The 21,837-nt window shown below is 37.4% G+C and overlaps 2 protein-coding genes across 2 annotated transcripts; one reads left to right on the top strand and one right to left on the bottom strand.

The window, feature by feature from the left end:
• Positions 1-106: 106 nt before the first annotated feature.
• Positions 107-4,947, top strand: LOC108196800 (probable amino-acid acetyltransferase NAGS1, chloroplastic). The gene is made up of 10 exons (XM_017364236.2): positions 107-627; positions 873-960; positions 1,058-1,263; positions 1,374-1,525; positions 2,335-2,731; positions 3,252-3,349; positions 3,476-3,587; positions 3,667-3,826; positions 4,170-4,242; positions 4,541-4,947. The coding sequence occupies exons 1-10, from the start codon at positions 274-276 to the stop codon at positions 4,689-4,691; spliced, it is 1,791 nt and encodes a 596-aa protein (XP_017219725.1). The 5' UTR covers positions 107-273; the 3' UTR covers positions 4,692-4,947.
• A 775-nt stretch (positions 4,948-5,722) lies between these two features.
• On the bottom strand, positions 5,723-9,099 carry LOC108193749 (NADH dehydrogenase [ubiquinone] iron-sulfur protein 4, mitochondrial). Its single transcript, XM_017360559.2, has 5 exons — positions 8,848-9,099; positions 7,829-7,917; positions 6,728-6,857; positions 6,150-6,179; positions 5,723-6,025 (listed from the first exon to the last, which is right to left on the bottom strand). The coding sequence occupies exons 1-5, from the start codon at positions 9,013-9,015 to the stop codon at positions 5,972-5,974; spliced, it is 471 nt and encodes a 156-aa protein (XP_017216048.1). The 5' UTR covers positions 9,016-9,099; the 3' UTR covers positions 5,723-5,971.
• Between the last annotated feature and the right edge of the window lie 12,738 nt (positions 9,100-21,837).

Below are 21,837 nucleotides of genomic sequence, written 5' to 3'. Positions count from 1 at the left end.
TAGTATATTTTAAATATTAAATATATGTTTTTAGTTTTATTGGTTATGTTACTATATTAGAAATTATTACATAAAATAATTAAATGATGCTTATTTGAACACATACAAACATCGAAAACGATATGGACAACTCTTCTTGGGCCGAAAAGTTTCTCACCAGAGCACTTCCTTCACAGCAGCCATGAGCCACCAACCCCTTCACAAAATTTTCGATTTTAATAAATTAATTTTCATTTCATATTCATAATAATCGTCTTCTCCTTCTCTTCTTCAATGGCTGCTTTAGCTACCAGCCTTTCTTCCCTCTGTAGCCGCTTGAAAACATCTTCCTCCGACAAATTGCTTATCAAACTCCCTCCTCCTCGTACAATTGGTCTGGCGCTACCAACCGAACTGAAATGTTGTGTCCGAAAACACGAGGTGTCAGTTGGGTGTAGTGTTTGGTCGGAATCAGAAAGTGGGGATGAATCTAGTACCAGCGCCGCAGCTGCTTTGAAAGACGAGCTTTTTGTCCAATTCTTTCGGGAATCTTGGCCTTATTTTCTCGCACATCGTGGCAGCACTTTTGTTGTTCTTATTTCTGCTGAACTTGTTGACCATTCTTCACTTCTTGATTCTATTCTCATGGTATTGCATTTTTACTCTTTACGATTTCATTTTTAAAATTGTAAGCTTTTCTTGTGGGGTGTTAATTACATACTTGTTGGTTGGGAATTAGAGTTTATATAAGGTTACATGATTGAGTTATGGCTACCCTTTTGAGCTAGGTTGTTTTTTTGGGAAATTTGGTTGCAAAATGCTGTTTTGTTGTTCAAGAGAAGAAGAGATGGTTTTGGTGGTGGGGGCTTTAGTTATGACATGGTTTTATGCAGGATATAGCGTTGCTCCGTGGACTGGGGATTAAGTTTGTTCTTGTGCCGGGGACTCATGTGCAGATTGACAAGCTATTGCACGAGAGAGGTGAGTATCGTAGGTCGTATAGGGGGAATATGAATCTGATTTGTTGGACTAGAATTCTCTCGAGAAGGCTGTGACATTGATGTTATGTTGTTTGTAGAAAGTGAACCAAAGTATGTTGGACGGTACAGGATTACTGACCCCAAATCTCTTGAGGCTGCAATGGATGCAGCCGGGAGAATACGTATCCTGATTGAGGCAAAGCTGTCTGCTGGGCCCTCCTTGTGCAGTATTCGCCGACATGGAGAGAATAGACGCTGGCATGATGGTGTCAGTGTTGTAAGTGGCAATTTTCTTGCGGCAAAGGTGAGTGAGTATAATGTTGAATTACATTTTTGTAATGCTTCCCAATTTCCTTTGAAGTATTAATTTACTGCTGGCTGGCGTTCTTTATTATTTTTAATCTTATACAACAGCGAAAGGGAGTCGTCGAAGGAATTGATTATGGCGCAACAGGTGAAGTTAAGAAAGTTGACGTGGCACGCATACGCGAGAGGCTGGATCAAGATTCAATAGTTATTTTAAGTAACATCGGCTATTCCAGCTCTGGTGAAGCATTAAATTGCAAGTATGCTATATCGCCTTTTTAAATAGGTACCTTTGTTATGGCTTGTATGATATTGGCAGATCATCTGACATCTGGCAGGGTAGATTATTAGATAGGAACTACCAATTAATTCTTATTCTAGCTAGAAAAATATATTAATTTTCATCAAAGTCAAAGTAATATCCTTTTTTTGAGGTTATGCAGTTAAATATAAAATAAGAAAACTGTTAGAAAGATTCTATTCATGTTTGCAAAACCAAACGAGCCTTCACCTCTTTTCCTTTTAGCAAATATTGCCATCTGTTAGCAAATATTGCTCATGACTAACCTTGATCTTTCAAATAAGTGGCTCTCTGAGTGCAGATCTTGGCACATTGAGTTTACTATTATATGACTTGCTACTCTACATAGAATATGTCTATATGTTTCTCGCATCCTTTTCATGTGGCAAACATCTTTGCCGTTTGACAAAAAACGTTTAAAAAATTGTGCACTAGTTCCTTTGCAAAACTCATGCATTTTATTTTTGAATAAGCATTAGGTACATATTAAGATATCCTCATCAATGTGTTTATGTAACATATAAATGTTTGGATGGACTAATACCTGACCCAACATCTTTCTAGCATGATGCAATCTCTGTTTTCTTGAATTTTTCATTGTCAAGGGTTCTTTAGTTTCTCAAGGTGTATTGTGCAATTTTTTAACAAGTCCAGAATGTTTTACTTTTTTCTAAGACAATAACCAAATGAAATTCAATAATAGCCTGGATATTAAAGAATCATATGGGTGGATTGATCTTCTGGTTAATACATTGTTGTATGTTGCAGCACCTATGAAGTTGCTACTGCCTGTGCATTGGCTCTTGGAGCAGAGAAGCTTGTTTGTGTTATAGATGGTCCTATTTTGGATGAGGGTGGACGTCTTATTCGTTTTTTAACACTTCAAGATGCAGACACATTGATCAGGAAACGTGCCAAACAAAGTGAAATAGCTGCGAATTATGTAAAAGCTGTTGGTCAGGAAGACATAAATTCTCTAAGCATGAACAGCAATGGCAATGGGTTTAGTGGTCACTATAATGCTACTTTTCAGAATGGTGTTGGTTTCGATCATGGAAATGGACTATGGCCTGGTGAACAGGGATTTGCTATTGGTGGTCAAGAGAGACTGAGTCGATTAAATGGTTACTTGTCAGAATTGGCTGCTGCAGCTTTTGTGTGCAGAGTAAGTTTACAAAAAAATTCACCAGCCCATGTTATTAAGTGATGAAGACCAGAATATTGATCAAATCACCAGACACCAATTATGCAATACTGTTTTTGGATAATATATTCATCTTATGTTCTCTGATGATCCTAAATTATAAACCCCGAATATAATGTCCAAACTTGAGATTCTAACTACTACCCTTTTCAGCATGGACACTACGCATGTCCCTCTGATCTCTTCATTTATCCTTTTTTCCTAACAGAGCCCCTGCTTGTATTAAAAGACTACTATGTTGGTAATATCTATTGGACTAGTTTTACTTGCTCTCAACTTTTGAGCATGATAGGTGTTACCTGCACCACCAGAATGAATATGTGTTGATCTATTTACTAATTTAAATAATTTAGAATGTCAGAACCATAAACTTTTTGTGTCTTGGTGCTGTGGTCTGCTAGTTCAGTCTTAGAAGTTTCTTAAGTAGTTACTTCTAAGCAAGAAACTCCGTTCACATTTGTATAATCTACTTTTCTGCCAGGGTGGTGTTCAAAGAGTTCATTTATTAGACGGGAATATTGGAGGTGTTCTACTGAAGGAGTTGTTTCAACGAGACGGAGTTGGGACTATGGTTGCTAGGTATGTAACCTGTTGTCTACATTTGATTAAGAGAACCTTTTTCTGACACAATTAATTATTATGGAGTGGTATATATACATGTATCTATTATATGTATAAGGTGTTGAATGTGATGTGTGTTTACAGTGATCTATATGAAGGAACAAGGATGGCTAAGGTAGGAGATTTTTCAGCAATAAGACAAATAATACAACCATTAGAAGATTCCGGCACATTAGTCAAACGCACTGATGAAGAGGTTTGCAGTTAATACTTTTCTCCCACAATATCAAGTTCTTGTTCAATTAGTACCTACATTTCATCTTGAATGTTCACAGCTACTCAAGGCCTTGGATTACTTTATTGTTGTGGAGAGAGAGGGTCATATCATTGCTTGTGCGGCTCTGTTTCCTTTCTTTAAAGAAAAGTGTGGCGAAGTTGCTGCAATTGCTGTTTCTCCTGATTGCCGTGGACAAGGGCAGGGTGACAAATTACTTGGTATGTCATAGTTCTTAATTTTTTTTTTTTTGCAATAGGCCCAGTGTGGACCCAATTGCATTATAGATTTGTAGTCAAAATCCTATATGGCCATATATGTGTAATGCAACAATCTGACATGACTGTCATCCAAACTGTTACAAGTTCTGTATACTTGCACACTTGCAATAATACTAAGCCTTGTATATTATCTATACACCCAACCCACATGTAAGGACTAAAATAGTCAAGTTTGTCTTCGTATATGACTTGTATTGCTGCTTTTTAGGAGCCAAAACAAACCTCGGTTTTGTTTAAAGATTTCCTGGCATTGACTCACTGCTCATAATCTATGTTTTTACAGATTACATTGAGAAGAAAGCATCTTCTCTTGGGCTTCAGATGCTGTTTCTGCTTACAACCCGCACAGCTGACTGGTACTCCCCCGTCCTCTGTTCATTATTAGTTCATGATATAATTATGCTTTAGTTTCCAAGTACTCACAAGGTTGCAAAAATAAGATGAGATTTGTTTTCAAAAAAATTAGTAGTAGAAAATTCAGTCAAGTTTGTTCTTTGTGGCACTTTACATGCACTTTTCTAGCATTTACTACATCTGTTTTCTAGAGACATTCAACTATAGAGCCCCTTGCATTGTCTGCACATGAGTGTAAGTTAATACATTTATCATCATGTGTCAAATGATTGATTAATAGCTAGCCATTAAACATTGCAGGTTTGTGAGACGAGGCTTCTCTGAATGTACAATTGATCATATACCAGAGAATAGGAGGAAAAAAATCAACTTGTCACGCAGATCTAAGTATTATATGAAGCAGTTGCTGCCAGACACCAGTGGCATTCGTTTTGATAGCATGTTTTATTAGAGTTATAGAAATATAAATCGAAAAGCTTCAAAATTGAGTCAGTCAGCTTAAAGTTCATATGTTGCTCTGACATGAATGTTTACACATTGAGCCATGCTTGGTTTATGCCGAATGGGGTGAAATGTGAAGTCAGTCCAGCACACATGAATTCTATGTATGTGGTAGCTGTATCAGTATGGACATCTCTAGGGCCGGGAAAGCCTGTCAAACTTTTGTAGTTAGAAATATATTTTACATTGACAATGTTTTAAGCCAAGTGTATGTTGCAAGTGACTTTTGCCTACTAGGATCATATACATTTCACCCTTACTGCGGTGACAATATACCGAAACCCGATGTGGAATCCAAAATGACACCCAAAATGACATGAAATTAGTTTTTCATTATCTTGAATTTAGTATTCAATTTCATGCCGTCATAAGTAATTTTAGCTTGATTCAAAATTGACATGTTTATGGACATGAACCTCACCTATAATCCAGAAGTGCCACCACTCTTTGTTGCTGGATTAAACCCCCTCCCAAACCGTGTATGTCAGTATGTTGCAAGCATTTTTGCATACCGGGTTATATATGGTTGTATATATATGCATTCCAAGCCTTGAGCTCAGTGCACTTTCATAATTTTTTTTCTTTTGAATAAAAATTTAATGTTAAAAAAGAAAATTTTGAAATTATATTTTTATGTACACCTTGAAATACATGCTAAACAATGAAAAAAAACTGTAAAAAAAAACAAGGACAATGGGAGTAGATTTGTTGTACTTCAACTTAATTGTCAGGACTCAGAAGTATGTCTCAGAAGCAATTCAGAAGGATAAGATTTTGCTGTACTTGATTTGTAAAAAGTTAAACAAAAATTCAATTTTTATTTTAAGAAATAAGCTATATTGACTTAAATATTAAGACACAGTAACTTTGGCTTTTCGACATAAGCAAGCTCTTAGAAATTGGTTATAATGTACAATTGTTTGCACCACAAAACCACTAATGCATTGTTTAAACTATTTGAAGTCAAAAAAAGAGAAAAAAGAAAAAAGAAAAATTTGCATCATACAAAGAGAATATCCAATACCAAATAATAAGGATTCCCATCCACCCTAGGCATGAGTTTGAATTATTACAAGTTGGAGAGAGCTTAACGACAAGCTATTCTCATACAGATTACCAGTACAAGAGAAGTATGCAGGCATGGAAAACATCCCAGTCTTTACACACTGCTTGTTTTCTTTATAGGAAAAAAAAAAACAAAACACAACAAAACAATGGTGATACTTATGCTTATTGTGCTTCAGGAAGGCCCTTCCATTTAAAGTTTTCTGCATACGTCTTAATCTGCAACCATAAAGAAAAGAATAATCCAAAAAACGCTTTAATTTTAATAAAAACAATGAAAGCTTTCTAGTATTTCCAAGATATTAACCAAATATGTAGGAGTTGGTAGTAAGAGATTCCGAACCTTCAATAGAGGTGTTTGACGCTTCTTAACCTGCAAAAAAAATAAAGATGGAATATAAGAGCTAATGACCGGACTAATATAATGTGTATCAATTTAGTATGAGTTTATGATTGTCACATACTTATATAATCTATCAAAAGAGATAAAACAGAAGTGCATATACGACCTATATTATTCTGACTGGGGTATAGAGTGTCAGACACGATGGTCTCGAAAGAATCTATAATTTGGAGACACGGGGACACTATCCAATTTCCAGACACGATTATGAGGAACACGATACATTAAACCTTATTTTGTAAAGCACTTCGCAAATTAGGTGTCTTGTCTACTTTTTTCTCATTTTTGCTTCTTTCTTCTCATATATTTATTTTGAATCGTTACTTTGACTTGCATGTAGTCTTTTAAGTTGGTCAAAGTATCAACATTCCAAACATGAAATAAGTGTCGTGTCAAGGTGTCCAAGTGTCCGACATCGGTACAACAACTCGGAGTAATATGGTTAATAACAAAGAGAAAGCAAACTGGACAATATATGCGGCACCTATGTCCATAAAATAGAATGCTAATGAGCTTGCCTGATATTCCCAGCCATGCCTTTCCGCAAATGACTTGGCAGCATCTTCACTGTCAAAATTTAGGGCAGACTCACCTACATGGGAGTATGGGTCCCCACTAGAGGTCCAGCCCATCAAAGGATTTTCCCACCTGCGGATACAACAAACAAGTGTCAGTGACTCGACATTTTTCAGCCTTTAGTAAACACTTTTTCAAGGTTGAAAAGGTATTAAAGGACTTCATATTAGTGTTTTTATCCAATCAAAAAGCAGGTAATGGCAGTTTATGATGATATATATACATCCATTTATCAACAAAGAAATGCATTTGCAACTTCTACATGATCCATTTGCAACTGCATAAACAAAGAGAAAGGATGCATGCCTCCAAAATTTTAAGGACTTGCTTATACACAAACAAATGCAACATGAGGTTACTTTACTGTGTGCTAAATAAACTCTGGTGAACAATTTAATTCTTCAGTGACAATTGGCGCTAGTATAAGACGATAGGCTAACAGTGACCATGGTAAATTATATATGGGAGCAGACCCAAGCAGGACGAAACTTACATAACATGCTGATCCTTTTACCTTGTTTGGTTATTCACAATACATATATTCCTGCCTGTACAAGTATGCGATAAGCATAACACATAGACAAGTTTTAGGACCCTTTGCCCATAAAAGCTCCAAGGCAGGTTCTGGAGTCCATATAAATCTCATTTACTTTGATTTATATCACATTGATCGTCTAATTTCCAGCAGGAGAAGTCTGCCTGTTTTGTGCAAGTAATAATTCAAATTCCTCAGAGGATTACTAGACCGAGTTCTACTATATTTGGAGCTTTACAACACAATTACACTTGCTAGCTAGAAGAACACAGTATTGAACCCTATCAAATTTTGCCATTGCAAGTTATTCAAAGTCAATCAAGGAGTTTAAGCACAATTATAAACAAAGGAAAATGCATCACATTGCTAGATACATATTTTAATTTTCCAGATCAAACAGACCCCTAAGTTCTAAAATCTAAATGGAGTTGTAACATTCAAAGGTGGACTTAGCAAATTCAAATTTTCTGTCTTGAATGAAAATAACAATAGTAGGAAATAAGCATACTTTTGGGTTGAGACAAAATTGATCTTCCACTTTCCAGTTTTTCCTGATCCTTGTTGAGAAGCAGTTCTAGCAGGTGAATATATTACAACCTTGAAGCATATAAAATAACAATATCAGAGATTTTCATTCATATGTAACATGTACCTGCGCACCACAATTATCAAAGAGAACAAAAAATTTGACACAAGAAATAAATTGAGTTAAAACAAATTTCCCAACATTAATTGGTCTTGCAAATTTTTAATCACACCAAAAAGATTGCTGGGCCCCCAAGTAGAATAGTCTCTACACACGATACACTTCATTCCACATTAAGAGTCACTATATTTGAAACTTTATATCTAAATTTTTTAGTGAAAACTACTTGGGAATTCCATCAGAGTGCATTACACCAAAATACATTGGTAAACATCCACTTTTACATATAAAAGTTCAATCAGGGTACAAACAACTTAAAAAGAATCCTGCGGAAAGAAGCCTGTTCCACGGGTAATTATTTATGGGTATGGGCATAACTTTAATGATTTACAAGTCAATTATGTTACGTGTAAGCATAGTTGCTGCAATAATTGTTCAACTGCAGAAGCAGAACCAATGCTTTCAAGTTCAATAATATTCATACAACCATAGTTACCTAGGATACTCCATCAGAAGACATGGTATGGTAAACCTAATGTTCCAAGTATCAAACATAATAAACCAAAAAGAACCCAAAGAGTTATAATGCCACTACAAAACAACCCGTAACCAACACAGCTCTTATGCAATCCACATTTCACTCAACAAAGAAATCATCTTGCCCCTCCCCCAACCAACAATCCCATCATAATAATATCAACAATACAAAATTTGGGCATAATTGCTCATACAAAAAACCCTAAAATCTAACAAATCAGTGACTAACAAAATCAGTCAACTCCCTGACAATACACCAAAATCCATAACATACCCACTAAACAGAGCACCCTAAAGAAACAATCTGATGCAAAATTAGAGAGAAATGGGCAAAAAGATGATACCTTTCTCACAAGATGCTCATCTGGGATGCCAGAAACAGTACCAATCTCACCAGCCTTGTACTCGACTAAAGATTCAGATGTAGAGTAGTGTCTCGATAACTGCTGCAACACACTGGTCTGATGGGCACGGCGAGTGTGGCTCACAATCCGATGTATAGAGCTCGCCATTATTATCAACAACAACGCTCAAATCTTTTCCTCTGTTTTATATCTGGCCCCTTGCTTCTTTCCTTATTCTTATTTGTCCAACCGCAATTCTAAGAAGGTCATTAAATGTACAAATAATATATATTTAAAATTTTAGATATGATTTTATTATATTTAAAAATTAAAGTAGTTATAAGAATTTAATTTTATAATATTTTTTGCTAAAATAATTATAATCATTTTAAAATCAAGTTAATAATTCAACAATTAAAAATTAGCACACATCATTTTGATCATTTAATGTCAGTTTGTGGGAGGATGTTAACATATATGATGTCCCGATTCATTTCATTGGAGTCTCGAAGTCCACACACGTTCTGCAACTAAAATATAGCTTAATATATCTTGTAAAATGTGTTATCTTGCAAAACATAGCTTAACAAATCTTGTAAAATGTGTTATCTTGCAAAACATAGCTTAACAAATCTTGTAAAATGTGTTATCTTGCAAGTTCATAAATTTACTGAAATTACACACCTAGAGGGGGGTGAATAGGTGTTATGGCTAATATGACCGATTTTTAATTGTTACCGAATAGTTAAACTGTCACAGACAGCTTGCTGTTAATTTCAGAGTAAACAGTCAGCTAGCTAACAATGCAGATGCAATGCAAAACAGATATAATCAGTAAGCTAGCAACACAGAGAATTTTAGCCAGGTTCGACCCCTAACCCTAATGGTCTACGTCCTGGTCCCCTACCAACTGGTAAGAGATTATATTATTAATCAATAATGTTAACAATTACAATGATTCAATAATATAACTCCCTTTATCCCTTGTTCCTGTTATCAGCTTGCTGAAACCCCTGAACCACGAACCAAAAGCTCTCCAAGACCTATACTGTAAAGCATAATGTAACGTAACTGTAATTACGATAACTCAACACAACAAAAGACAGGAAACAATACGTAAGTATTATACAGGAATCTACAGGTTGGAGATTCGATACGAACAGACAAAGACAATCAAGATATCTGAGACGAGCATCCGTCCACTGGAAGAAGTTCATTAACATGTTCAAGCCTCAGTGAAGAATAAAGTTCAATATGTTTCTGCTATCAAGATTGCCTGAAGATCAAGTATCAAAGACCAGAAGATTCCAGTATATTTAATTTGATTATTTACAATCAAATTTATCGAAGCAACATCTAACCCGGAATGACTGATCAAGTATATTATCAAGCAAAGGATTCAAAGAATTATTTCAGTTCGAGTCGTTCGTGAACCAGACCAGTGCACAGGACGTCAGGACATACGAAAGTATTCAATGGATTCGATCAACGAATTAATTGATCAAGTCAATAAAGCTGCTCCAGAATACATTGATAAAAGATCTTATTAATTAGATATACATATATATATATATATATTAATTGTGAATTATTTGAATTTAATTAAATTCAAGTAATTAATTAAACACAATTAATTATAAATATATGTATGTATATTTAATTATTATGCAAAACTGGAAGGCTTATGAATTTGACTAAGTGTTTCAATACAGGGAAGCTTCATCACTGATGAAGCGCAAACTTTGACTAAGTCAAAGTTTGCGCCTCATCCTTCCTTAAAACACTTAGAAATATTTCTAAGTGACTCAGGTGTACATACTGTGAAAGAGGCGCAAGGATTGACCTCAAGTCAAAGCGCCAACTTTGACTTGAGTCAATCACTCCTAGATTTGTCTAAGGCAACCACAGTGATACAGTGTGCTCAGTTGAGGCGCAACCTTTGACTCAAGGTCAAAGTTTGCGCCACAACTCTCCAACCATGTCCAAAGGCGCAATTCCAGTAAAATTCATCTAAGTCATCTCAGTGGAACAAAGAGGCGCAAGGTTTGACTTTCTATATACACATGTATATATATTCAAGGCGCAACTTTGTGATATATATATATGTGTATACATAACTGGCGCCACTTCATTCACATTGGAGTTAGAATTATTTTGTTGAATCAAAGTCGTCCTGGACGAACTCGTTAACCATGGTTAGTTGTTGGAAAGTCTATAAATAGGGCTTTGTGTTTTCATTTGAAAACAACTACACACTTTGTAAGTGCACACACTATACACATTCTCGAGAGTTAAATTAGAAGATCGTATTTATCGAGAGTTTGTAATAGAGTGATTGTAGTCTCTGCAGCCGACACTTGTGTTGGAATTTGTAGCACCCGAGGATTATTTCTAATACAAGAATATTCCCCGACTTGCTGGAGTTATTTATTTACGATTGATTTAACATGGACTGAAACAAAGATTATCCGCAATTAAATTAAATCGAAGAAATTGGTACGACGTATTCAACCCCCCCCTTCTACGTCTGATTGGACCTAACAATTGGTATCAGAGCTTAGCTGATCGATATACAGATCTGAGATCCGTAACCAATCTGAAAAGCTAGCTGTCCGTACAATCGTAATTTTATCTGATAACAATGTCGACACATAAGTTAGGAATCAAAGTACCTCCATTTGACAAGGATGACTACAACAACTGGAAGATGAAGATGTTGCTGTACATCAGAGTTGCTAATCCCATGTTCATTGGGATTCTGGAAAATGGTCCATTTGTGCCTATGAAGATTATTCCTGAATCTGTTGAAAATGGTGTTCGTATTCCACAGAAGTCTGTTCCCAAAGAGAAAAGTGAATACACTGACACTGATAAGGAATATGTTGCACAGGATCATAATCTGCAACTCATAATTGTTGAATCAATGACCAAGACAATGACACATCTGATACTAAGTCTGAAAACTTCAAAGCAGATGTGGGACACTATTGAGGCATTGATGGAGGGATCTGAAGAAGTCAGGGAAAACAGATACGATATGCTAATTGCCAGATATGAAGCATTTCAGGCAATACCTGGAGAGAACATTTCTCAAATCTACGAGAGGTTCATGTTGTTACTGAATGAACTCACCCTGCATGGAAAGACCTATCCACAGAAAGAGATAAACAGAAAGTTCTCATTTGTGATGCCACCCCATCTAGTTGTTAAGACAGAGACCATCCGGGAAAGAAGCGACTTCAGGACTATGACTTTGGAAAAGCTGTTTGGAAAACTGAAGACGTTTGAGATGGAACTTGAACAGAGAAAGATCATATATGGTGGTGGATCAACAGAATCCAAGAGTATGGCCTTACAGAAGACCACTGCACTGATTGCTGATCAACCATACTTTGGTTATCAACAATTAGTTGAATATGGTATCAATGATCACACTGTTGCTCAGAGTGATTGTTCATCCATCAAAGCTGACTATCCTTCTACCATTACTGAGATTGTAGAAGCTGAAGTTGATGAAGTTTCTGAAGAACCGGAGGATGAGTTCTACACTCAAGAAGAGCTGGAGCAGCTGGAAGATAAGTCAATGGCTTATATGGCTGCAAGGTTTAAGCATATCAAGTTCAGAAAGAACCCCCGGTACAAGAAAGCTTCAGGGAACAAGTTTCAGGGTAAAGGAGGATACTCAGGCTCAGGGTCAAAGAGTACTGGCAGTTTCAAACCAAACATGTATGACAAGAGCAAGGTCAGATGCTACAACTGCAATGACTTGGGGCACTTTGCTACAGAGTGCAGGAAACCCAAAGCAGCTCCTGTCAGAAGCAACTCATATGATAAGAAGAATTCTTATGAGGATCTGAAGAAAGAAAATGAGAAGCTAAAAGCTAAGTTGGAAGCAATGGTGGCCAAGCACAAAGGAAGGGCTTATATTGCTGAGGGAAAAAGCTGGGATGACACAGATTCTGATGATGAACCTGTCCAGAGCAATTATGCTTTTGCATTAATGGCTGACACTGTCGAGGAATCTCCATCTCAGGTATCTCCTGAAATTTCTGTTGATGACATGACTACTGCTGATTATAAAAAGACTATAAATGAACTAAGTCAAGAGATGTATAACTTGCACACTAGTTTATTAGCTTCAGAATCAGATAACAGTAGTCTTTCTCTAAAGATAGCTAAACTTGAAGAAAGAGTAGATGAATTAGCTTTAGAGAAACTCATAAACACTAACCTTAAAGATAGAATTGAATATCTAGAGAATAAGGAGAAGTGTAGTGCAGAAATTGAGGAGTCCCTTAGGTCTCAGATTGCTGACCTAGAAACTAAGCTTAGGGCCTATCAGAATTCTGCTTTTCTACAGAAAGAGATCTTGGATAGTCAAAGGGTTGATAAGAAGGTTGCTATTGGCCTTGACTATAGTTCTTTGGAAAGAGCTAAAAGAAAGAAGAGAAAAGAGAATGAAGGCATATTTGTTTCAGCAGGAACTGAGAATGCTCCTGAAGGAACAAATATACCTAAAATTCTGAAGAACACCAAGACCCCTATCTTTAGAATGGCACAAACAGAACCTCTGATAGAAGAAGACCTTGTCATCAAGGAAGAGTTGAAAAATGAGGAAGTTGTTAAGCCTCAAGTAAAACAGGAATCACAAGATGTACCTTCTAATTCCCATGTCAGAGATGACTCAGATAAAACTGGATTAGGAAGTACTAGTTCCAACAAAAAGAAGAACAACAGGAATGGCAAGTTAGATTCTAAGAACACCAATTCTAGGAATTCTAATGCTAGAAAGGTTTGTAATAATTGCAATTCTACTAATCATCTTACTCATGCATGTAAAGTGATTAAAGTAGATAATTCTGTTTCTAGCGTGCCTAATACTGTTAACATGAATGCTGTTCATTTGCCATGTGGTAGAGTAGGTTGCATGCTATGTGCTATGAATATGATGTCTGCATGTTTTACCATGTTGAATGCATCTTTTTCTGCACCATCTACCATGAATATGAATATGCCTGCACCTTCTGTTGCCCCTGTGGCAAAGACTGCTAGTCCTTCTAAGAAGAAGGAAACTCCCAACTCCAAGTCTAAAAGCACTTCTGCTAAGACTAAAAAGGAGAAGAGTCCAGTCACCCCTGAACAAGCACATGTTAAACCAGTTTCTGTTGATAATCCTGTTTCTACTAAATCACCTGGACCCAAGAACGTCTGGGTACCAAAGAAAGTTTAATCCATTTGTGAATGCAGGGCACAGGAAGGAAAAGTAAAGTTGTGTGGGTTCTTGATAGTGGTTGTTCAAGACACATGACTGGAGAAAAGTCCCTGCTCACAGATGTGGTGATGAGAACCGGCCCAATTGTAATCTTTGGAGATGACAGCAAAGGATTTACAACGGGATATGGTAAGCTGAAAGTTGGAAATGTCATCATTGAAGATATCTCTCTGGTGGAAGGACTCAAGCACAACTTACTGAGTATCAGTCAGTTCTGTGACAAAGGATACGATGTAATCTTTCAGAAGGAAGTTTGCTTAATCCAGAACCGGAAGAACAAGGATCTTACACTCCGTGGTGTAAGAAAATCAAGTTTGTTTATAGCCGACATAGACTCAGCAAGTAAGGGGGAGGTCAAGTGTTTCTACACCAAGGCCTCTGCTGATGATAGTTGGTTATGGCATCGGAAGCTCTCACACTTGAACTTTAAGACTATGAACTCTTTAGTCAAAAGGGAACTTGTGAGAGGATTACCACAGAAAGAATTCTGTCAAGAAGGACTCTGTGATGCATGTGAAAAAGGGAAGTCAAAGAAAGCATCACACAGGAGCAAAGGCATGACTGACATTGGTTCACCCCTTCAACTGATTCATATGGATCTGTTTGGACCAGTCAACATTCCTTCTATATCAAGGAAAAGATATGCTCTTGTGATCGTCGATGACTACTCAAAATACACATGGGTATTATTCTTACATTCAAAGGATGAAGCAGCACTCGTCATCATTGATCATATCAAGAAGATTGAAAAGGAAGCAGATCTGCCAGTAAGGGCAATCAGATCAGATAATGGAACAGAATTTCGTAATGCTGTTCTTAATGACTTCTGTACTGATAAGGGCATCTCTCGTCAGTATTCAGCTCCAAGGACTCCACAACAAAATGGTGTCGTAGAAAGGAAGAACAGAACCTTGATTGAAGCAGCAAGGACTATGATTAGTCAATCAAGACTTCCAATCTATTTCTGGGCTGAAGCTGTAAGCACTGCTTGCTACACTCAAAATCGTACCCTGATTAACAAGGATTTGGATAAGACTCCTTATGAAGTAATGGCCAACAGAAAACCATCACTGAGTTACTTTCATGTGTTTGGTGCAAAATGCTTTGTGTTAAAAGAAGAGCATTTGGGAAAGTTTGATGCCAAAGCTGAAGAAGGCATATTTCTGGGTTATTCTTTGGAGTCTAAGGCCTACAGGGTTTATCTGATCAATGACGACAAACTGATTGAAAGCATCAATGTAAGATTTGATGATACCAAACTCCCAAGTATCCAAAAAGAAAATGAATCTGATTCTCTGGAGTTTGAGAATTTAGAAGACATTTATTTAGGAGAAGATCAACCTGAAGCTGATATAAGGGAACCTAATACAAATGAAGGAAATGCTGATCCTGAACCATCTGGAGGAAGTATTGGTAACAATACAAATGATCATCATGATCACAGTGGTCAAAGTGGAGGATCAACAAATAGAATCTACATCAGCTCAGGGGGAGTAAGTCAAAGTGGATCTACTAGTCATCACACTCAACACAACTATGATTTTGGTGAATCATCAAGATTGAATCTGCCAAGACAAAGAGTATGGAGTAGAGACCATCCTGTTGAACAAATCATTGGTGATCCAGACACAGGAGTGCAGACTAGAAGAGCAACTCAGAATGAATGCAACTTTGCTGGATTCTTGTCTCAGACAGAACCAAAGAAAGTTGAAGAGGCTCTAAATGATCCAGATTGGGTATCTGCAATGCAGGAAGAACTCAATCAATTCGAAAGGCAGAAAGTTTGGAAGCTGGTGCCAAGACCTAAAGGAAAATCTATAGTTGGCACTAGATGGGTTTTTAGAAACAAACTGGATGAAGATGGTATTGTTACGAGGAATAAGGCAAGACTGGTTGCAAAGGGTTATTCACAAGAAGAAGGAATTGATTATGATGAAACCTATGCTCCAGTTGCTAGGCTTGAAGCAATCAGGATGTTCTTAGCATTTGCTGCACACTCCAACTTCAAAGTATATCAGATGGATGTGAAAAGTGCATTCCTGAATGGTGATCTGGAAGAGGAAGTCTTTGTTGAACAACCCCCTGGGTTTGAAGACAAAGAATTTGAAGACTTCGTATACTTTCTCTTCAAAGCACTCTATGGCCTGAAGCAAGCCCCTCGAACCTGGTATGACACTCTTTCCAAGTTCTTACTTGAAAATGGTTTCACCAGAGGTATCATCGATAAAACTCTTTTCCATAAAAAGCATAAGGATGATATAATTCTTGTACAAGTATATGTCGATGACATTATATTTGGTTCTACTAATGATCTTTTGTGCGAGAGATTTGCTAAGTTAATGCAGAGTAAGTATGAGATGAGCATGATGGGAGAATTGTCCTTCTTCCTAGGACTTCAAGTTATTCAGAAGCCTGACGGTATTTTTATCTGCCAATCTAAATACATCAAGGATCTTCTGAAGAAATATGGAATGGAAGAAGCATCTCCTGCCAAAACCCCTATGCCAACTGCTGTCAAACTTGATCAGGACAAATCTGGTAAGTCAGTTGACATCACGAAGTATCGAGGTATGATTGGCTCTCTCTTATACTTAACTGCTAGTAGACCAGATATCATGTTCGCAACTTGTTTATGTGCTAGATTCCAGGCTGATCCTAAAGAGTCACATCTTATAGCTGTTAAGCGTATTTTTAGGTATCTTAAGGGAACCCCCAATCTAGGGATTTGGTACCCTAAAGATACAGGTTTTAATCTGATTGGCTATACAGATTCTGACTTTGCAGGATGTAAGATTGATAGGAAAAGTACTTCAGGAAGCTGTCAGTTTCTTGGACGAAGGTTGGTGTCATGGTATAGCAAGAAGCAACACTCCGTGTCCACGTCTACAGCGGAAGCTGAATACATAGCTGCTGGAAGTTGCTGTGCTCAAATCTTGTGGATGAGGAATCAACTACAAGATTATGGACTCATGTTGGATAAAATTCCGATTCTGTGTGATAACACGAGTGCCATTGCCATTGCCAACAATCCTGTTCAACACTCCAGGACAAAGCATATTGATATCAGGTATCATTTCCTTCGCGAGCATGTCATGAATGGAACAGTAGAGTTACACTTCGTACCTACTGATCAACAAATTGCAGACATCTTCACTAAACCACTAGACGAATCCACTTTCTCTAGACTGGTTGGTGAACTTGGGATGTTAAATATGTCTAATTAATTAGACAAGAAATAACTGCAATTTGTTCGTAAGTTCACAAGTTTTAAAATGTACATATTTTCAGGACTTGTGCATTTACAAAGAGCATCCAGTATTTTATACATTTATCTGATAATTAGTTTTAATTATTTGCCATGATTTATATGATTTGCATGATTTTATGTGATTATGTGATTAATTGCTAAATGGTAGATATTTAGAATTAATTTTCTTGAAGTATTTAAGTGCTTATATTCAATTAATGAATATTAGTGTTTATTTAATTCATATTTTAATTATATTTGATTAATGGATTTGGAGCAATTCAAATTATATTAAGTTATCCATTAATTAGATTTTAATTAAAATACTTGCAGCATAACTTATTAAGTATTTGTTAACTAAATTTTAATTTAGTTACATATTGTTTAATTTAGTTGTGATATCAATTTATTAGAACATTTGATTTTAATCAAATACGTTTAATCAATTGATATGATTTTGAGAGTTCGTTTGATATTTGCCTAAGTATGTATATATATACACTGATATTAACTCCTTTTAGGCGCAACATTTGACCAAGTCAAATGTTGCGCCCCTGAGTAACATATATATATACACATGCAAATTACTCTAACACCTCTCTAATCATCTGGGCGCCACTGTGCCTGGCGCAACATTTGACTAAGTCAAATGTTGCGCTAGGGTCATCTCTCTGTATCTACTGAGTTGTGACTTAGCCTTTTTCTTCCAAGTCAGGAAGTTGCGCCTCTATACACTGTGCTGTGTATAGAGGGCAATTTGGTAAATCCAAATGTTGCGCCTCCTTCTGTTGTCTGTGTCTAGAATAGGGGGCAGTTATGTCTTTTCACATGTTGCGCCTCCCCACTCCTGTACACATATATATGCTACACTTGGTGATTTTCTTTTTCTTTTTCATCTTCACTATACACAGACATATACATACACGCATAAACCCTCTCCCCACTGTTTCAAATTACTCGAAGTCGAGTTCTTTGATCGAACTCCATCACCACAAATCTTGTCCATTTTTCTTTACGAGACCAGTTTTAGAACCCCCTTTACGAGAGCTTTCATTTGAACCGTGCCTTTTCACGATCCGTTACGGTTTTTCGAAAGGGTGTTTCGAAGCTTTTCAACTTCTAGGACAGATTTTAACGTGATTTTAGCATCAATAATTTGCGAAACCGATACCATTATTCTTAGAATTTCAAGAAGTACAACATACTTGAATTTCATCGAATTCTAAAATTCTTGGAATTAGGGTTTTTCGGAGCGTTATTAATTAATTATTTTCGTGACAAAGTGATTATTTGTTCGTATTTTTTTTCGTGAAACAAAATTTATAATCATTTTTAATTTTAATTAAAAATGGCTGCAAATTTTGAGATTCCGAAAACAAATTTCACAATTGTTGAGAATAATAATTTAATTACGCAAGCAAATTATCGACGTTGGGTAAGATATATGTCAGAATATTCATTTGCTAGATTTGCTATGACAGAATCAGTATATCTTAACAAATCTCTCCTACGAGATTTCTTGTCTTCCATTTCTGTTGTGAATGCAGGACAGGTACTTGGTATTACTTGTCAAATTCAGGGACGAACACTATCAATTACTGAAAATACCCTGAACACTGCTCTGCAACTTCCAACAGAGGACTTTGAAGCTGTTCCAGATAGGGCTGAAAGAACAAACTTTTTCTTTGCTATTCACTGCCAGAGGGAGAATGGTGATCTTCCAGGAAAGATGTACGTCAAGCATTTACCCAGAGAATGGAATTTCTTCTTTAATTCCATTTCTCATGTATTTGCACCAAAGACTGGAGGGTTCCATGGAATTACTATCTTCAACCAGGAAATAGGAATTGCAATAGCACAGAACACAAGGATAAATCTGGGACACTTAATCATGGGAGCTTTTCAGGATTCTCTAAGAAAGAACAGGAATGTACTTCTCTACCCTCGGTTCTTTCAGATTGTTCTGAATCAAATGCTGACTCCTGCTGAGAGAGCTGTCTATCCAAATATAGACAATGTCATATGCTCCTTCATGACCACAAGGGTGATATCTATGCTGGAGAGTCACCAGAACTACACTAACAATGAGGATGTGGTTCTTCCGGAGGCAATGCAAGAATTCTTAAACAACCAGAACTTGCCTCCACCACACATTCAAAATGTTGCTGATCCTGTGGTTCAGGAAGAGGAGGCCCCTGCAACTCAAAGTACTGAAGTTCCTGAGTCATCTCATCAAGCTGATGTCCCTGAGACTCAAACTTCACTAATGGAAGAAGAGGTGATAGTGGAAGATGCACAGACATCCTCAGATGACAATGCTCAATCTGAAGGAGAGGATTCACTGCAAGACAACTCCACTGATTCTGAAGATGAAGTGGATACTCCTGTTCAAACCACTGCAGCTGATGTAATGGTGGATGTTGATGAACTTTTCTCTAACACTTACAATCCACTGCTACAGTCAGGTATTCCTTCTGACTCTGACAACTTGTCCTTTGATGCACCTGATTGGGTTCAGAATCTTTTGGATTCCAATCAGCTTTCACCACCTCTCACAAGTGCCAATGAATTTGAAATCCCCCAAATTCATAACCAAGGCACCACTTCACAAACACCTGAAGCAGAAACTACTCTACCCCTCAGCCAACCACTTATTATTTCTGAGAGAGAGGGAGAAAGTGCCTTAAGTGCACCACATAAGGAGATTGTTTCTGAAACTGCAGCTCTGTCTCCTAGTCATGAAAGGAGAATAGAACCTGAGACAACTGCAGATATGTCTATTTCTTCACCACCTCAGCCAAATACTATTCCAATGCACACTGAGGTTGCACACACAGTTGAAGAATTGACGGTTGCGAACACTTTGTCGTCCATGTCAGGGATAGACACTGTTGTTTCTGATCCTTTTCAGGGTCAAGTGCCTTCACAGGCTTCTGGGGGAAACTTGGATGAAATGCCACTTTCTACATCCTTGTCTACCCCCCTGGGAGGAACATTCCCAGATCCTTCAAAGGACTCTTCACCTCTCGAAGGTGAACGACAATCTGTTTCTGAGCCCTTCGTATCAGGAAGTGTGCCAGTTATAGAGGACTTGTCACAAAGTCTTTCGCCGTCAAAGGCAGTTGTGGGAAACCAGGGTGCTTCGCCAATTCAAGGATCACATCCTTCGAGCCCTGTGTCTACCCACCCTGAGATTCCAACTCAGGATCCTTCAAAGGACTCACCACTTTCAAGTGGTCGGCAACTTGTTTCTTATGACTCAGATTCATCTGACGAGGAAACCGAGGACGAAGGCTTACGAACCTTCATTGCACCTTCTGTGACCTCTCTAGAAGAGGCTAAGAAGATTTCTTCTACAGGTACATCTAAGGATGCTGGAATGTCTTTGAGTGAGAGGGAAACACCAACAGAACTTGATATACAGAAACCCTCTGACCCACTGAGTGTTCTGGCTTTGAGTGAAACGAGAGAAACACCTACAGAACGAACAAGTGAGAACCCCACATCCCAACCTACAATTGAATCTGCTATTCCAACTGTATCTGTGACAGAATTTGAAGCTCTAAAGTTCAAAGTTCAACATCTAGAAGCTGAAAATCTTGTTCTACGGGAGGAGTTAGTAGAAATCAAATCAACAATGGAACAAAGGTTAGCTGCCCTGGAGGCTAAGTTGCTGGCATCTCAACCTTCCAGAGAGGATTACTCAACTGAGGGGGAGAGAGCAGCAGAAAAAGCAAAGGGAAAGAGGGTGATAACAGGGGTGTCTGAAGAACTGATTGATTCTGCTCTTAGGCATCAATTCAGTTACAGTCATGATGAATACATCCCTGAGTTTGTGGATGACAGGGTGATTAGGATGGTTGGTGCTGAGAATGAAGATCTTGAAGAAGGAGAAATCCCAGACGCTGAAGTCTTTGCTGATGAACTTGCATATCACAATGACATCTTTCCTGCTGAAGAGTTTGAAATTGCAAATCCACAAGACATTGCTAATGTTGCTAGGGATTATGCTGAGCAAAGGAGAGCAAGGGAGAAGTTAGAAAACCAAAGACGGATTCGAAGGGAAAGGAGACTTGCCAACTTACATAAAGAAGGAGCTGAATGGGATGCTGCTAGATCTGTGTTTGATTTTCCAGAGGTCACTCAAGATAATGATGATGACGAAGTAAAAGATATCTTTGACTCCTTCAGGAACAACTACAAGGATTTACATGATTATCACGAGGTGTTAAATGATATCATTTCTACTGTGTCTGTTGCTGTTCTTCCCAGGAGAGGATGGATGGTGAACATATCATTTGAGCTACAGAGAGAAGGCCATGGACTCAAGCATGTGTCAATTCAGTTTCTCAGAGATCTTTCTTTAACTGAGCTGTTTGTGGTAAGAAACAAGATCATCTCAACCGGCAGAAAGCATAATGAAATATTCAGAGATATGGTGGAAGGTTGGATATCTGATATTGGAGTTGAA

Source organism: Daucus carota, chromosome 7 (assembly GCF_001625215.2).
Source record: "Daucus carota subsp. sativus chromosome 7, DH1 v3.0, whole genome shotgun sequence".
NCBI classification, from domain to species: Eukaryota; Viridiplantae; Streptophyta; class Magnoliopsida; order Apiales; family Apiaceae; genus Daucus; species Daucus carota.
The sequence above is the reverse complement of the archived record's forward strand: the minus strand, read 5'-3'. Positions and strand labels throughout refer to the sequence as shown.

Bases quoted from the DNA above. Each gene is read 5' to 3' on its own strand.
- LOC108196800 (XM_017364236.2), top strand. From the start codon at position 274: ATGGCTGCTTTAGCTACCAGCCTTTCTTCCCTCTGTAGCCGCTTGAAA. The intron at 3,350-3,475 runs GTATGTAACCTG...GTGTGTTTACAG, and splicing joins GTTGGGACTATGGTTGCTAG to TGATCTATATGAAGGAACAA. The intron at 4,243-4,540 runs GTACTCCCCCGT...TAAACATTGCAG, and splicing joins ACAACCCGCACAGCTGACTG to GTTTGTGAGACGAGGCTTCT.
- LOC108193749 (XM_017360559.2), bottom strand. From the start codon at position 9,015: ATGGCGAGCTCTATACATCGGATTGTGAGCCACACTCGCCGTGCCCAT. The intron at 7,918-8,847 runs GTATCATCTTTT...ATATGCTTCAAG, and splicing joins ATGAGCATCTTGTGAGAAAG to GTTGTAATATATTCACCTGC. The intron at 6,026-6,149 runs GTTCGGAATCTC...TTATGGTTGCAG, and splicing joins GTCAAACACCTCTATTGAAG to ATTAAGACGTATGCAGAAAA.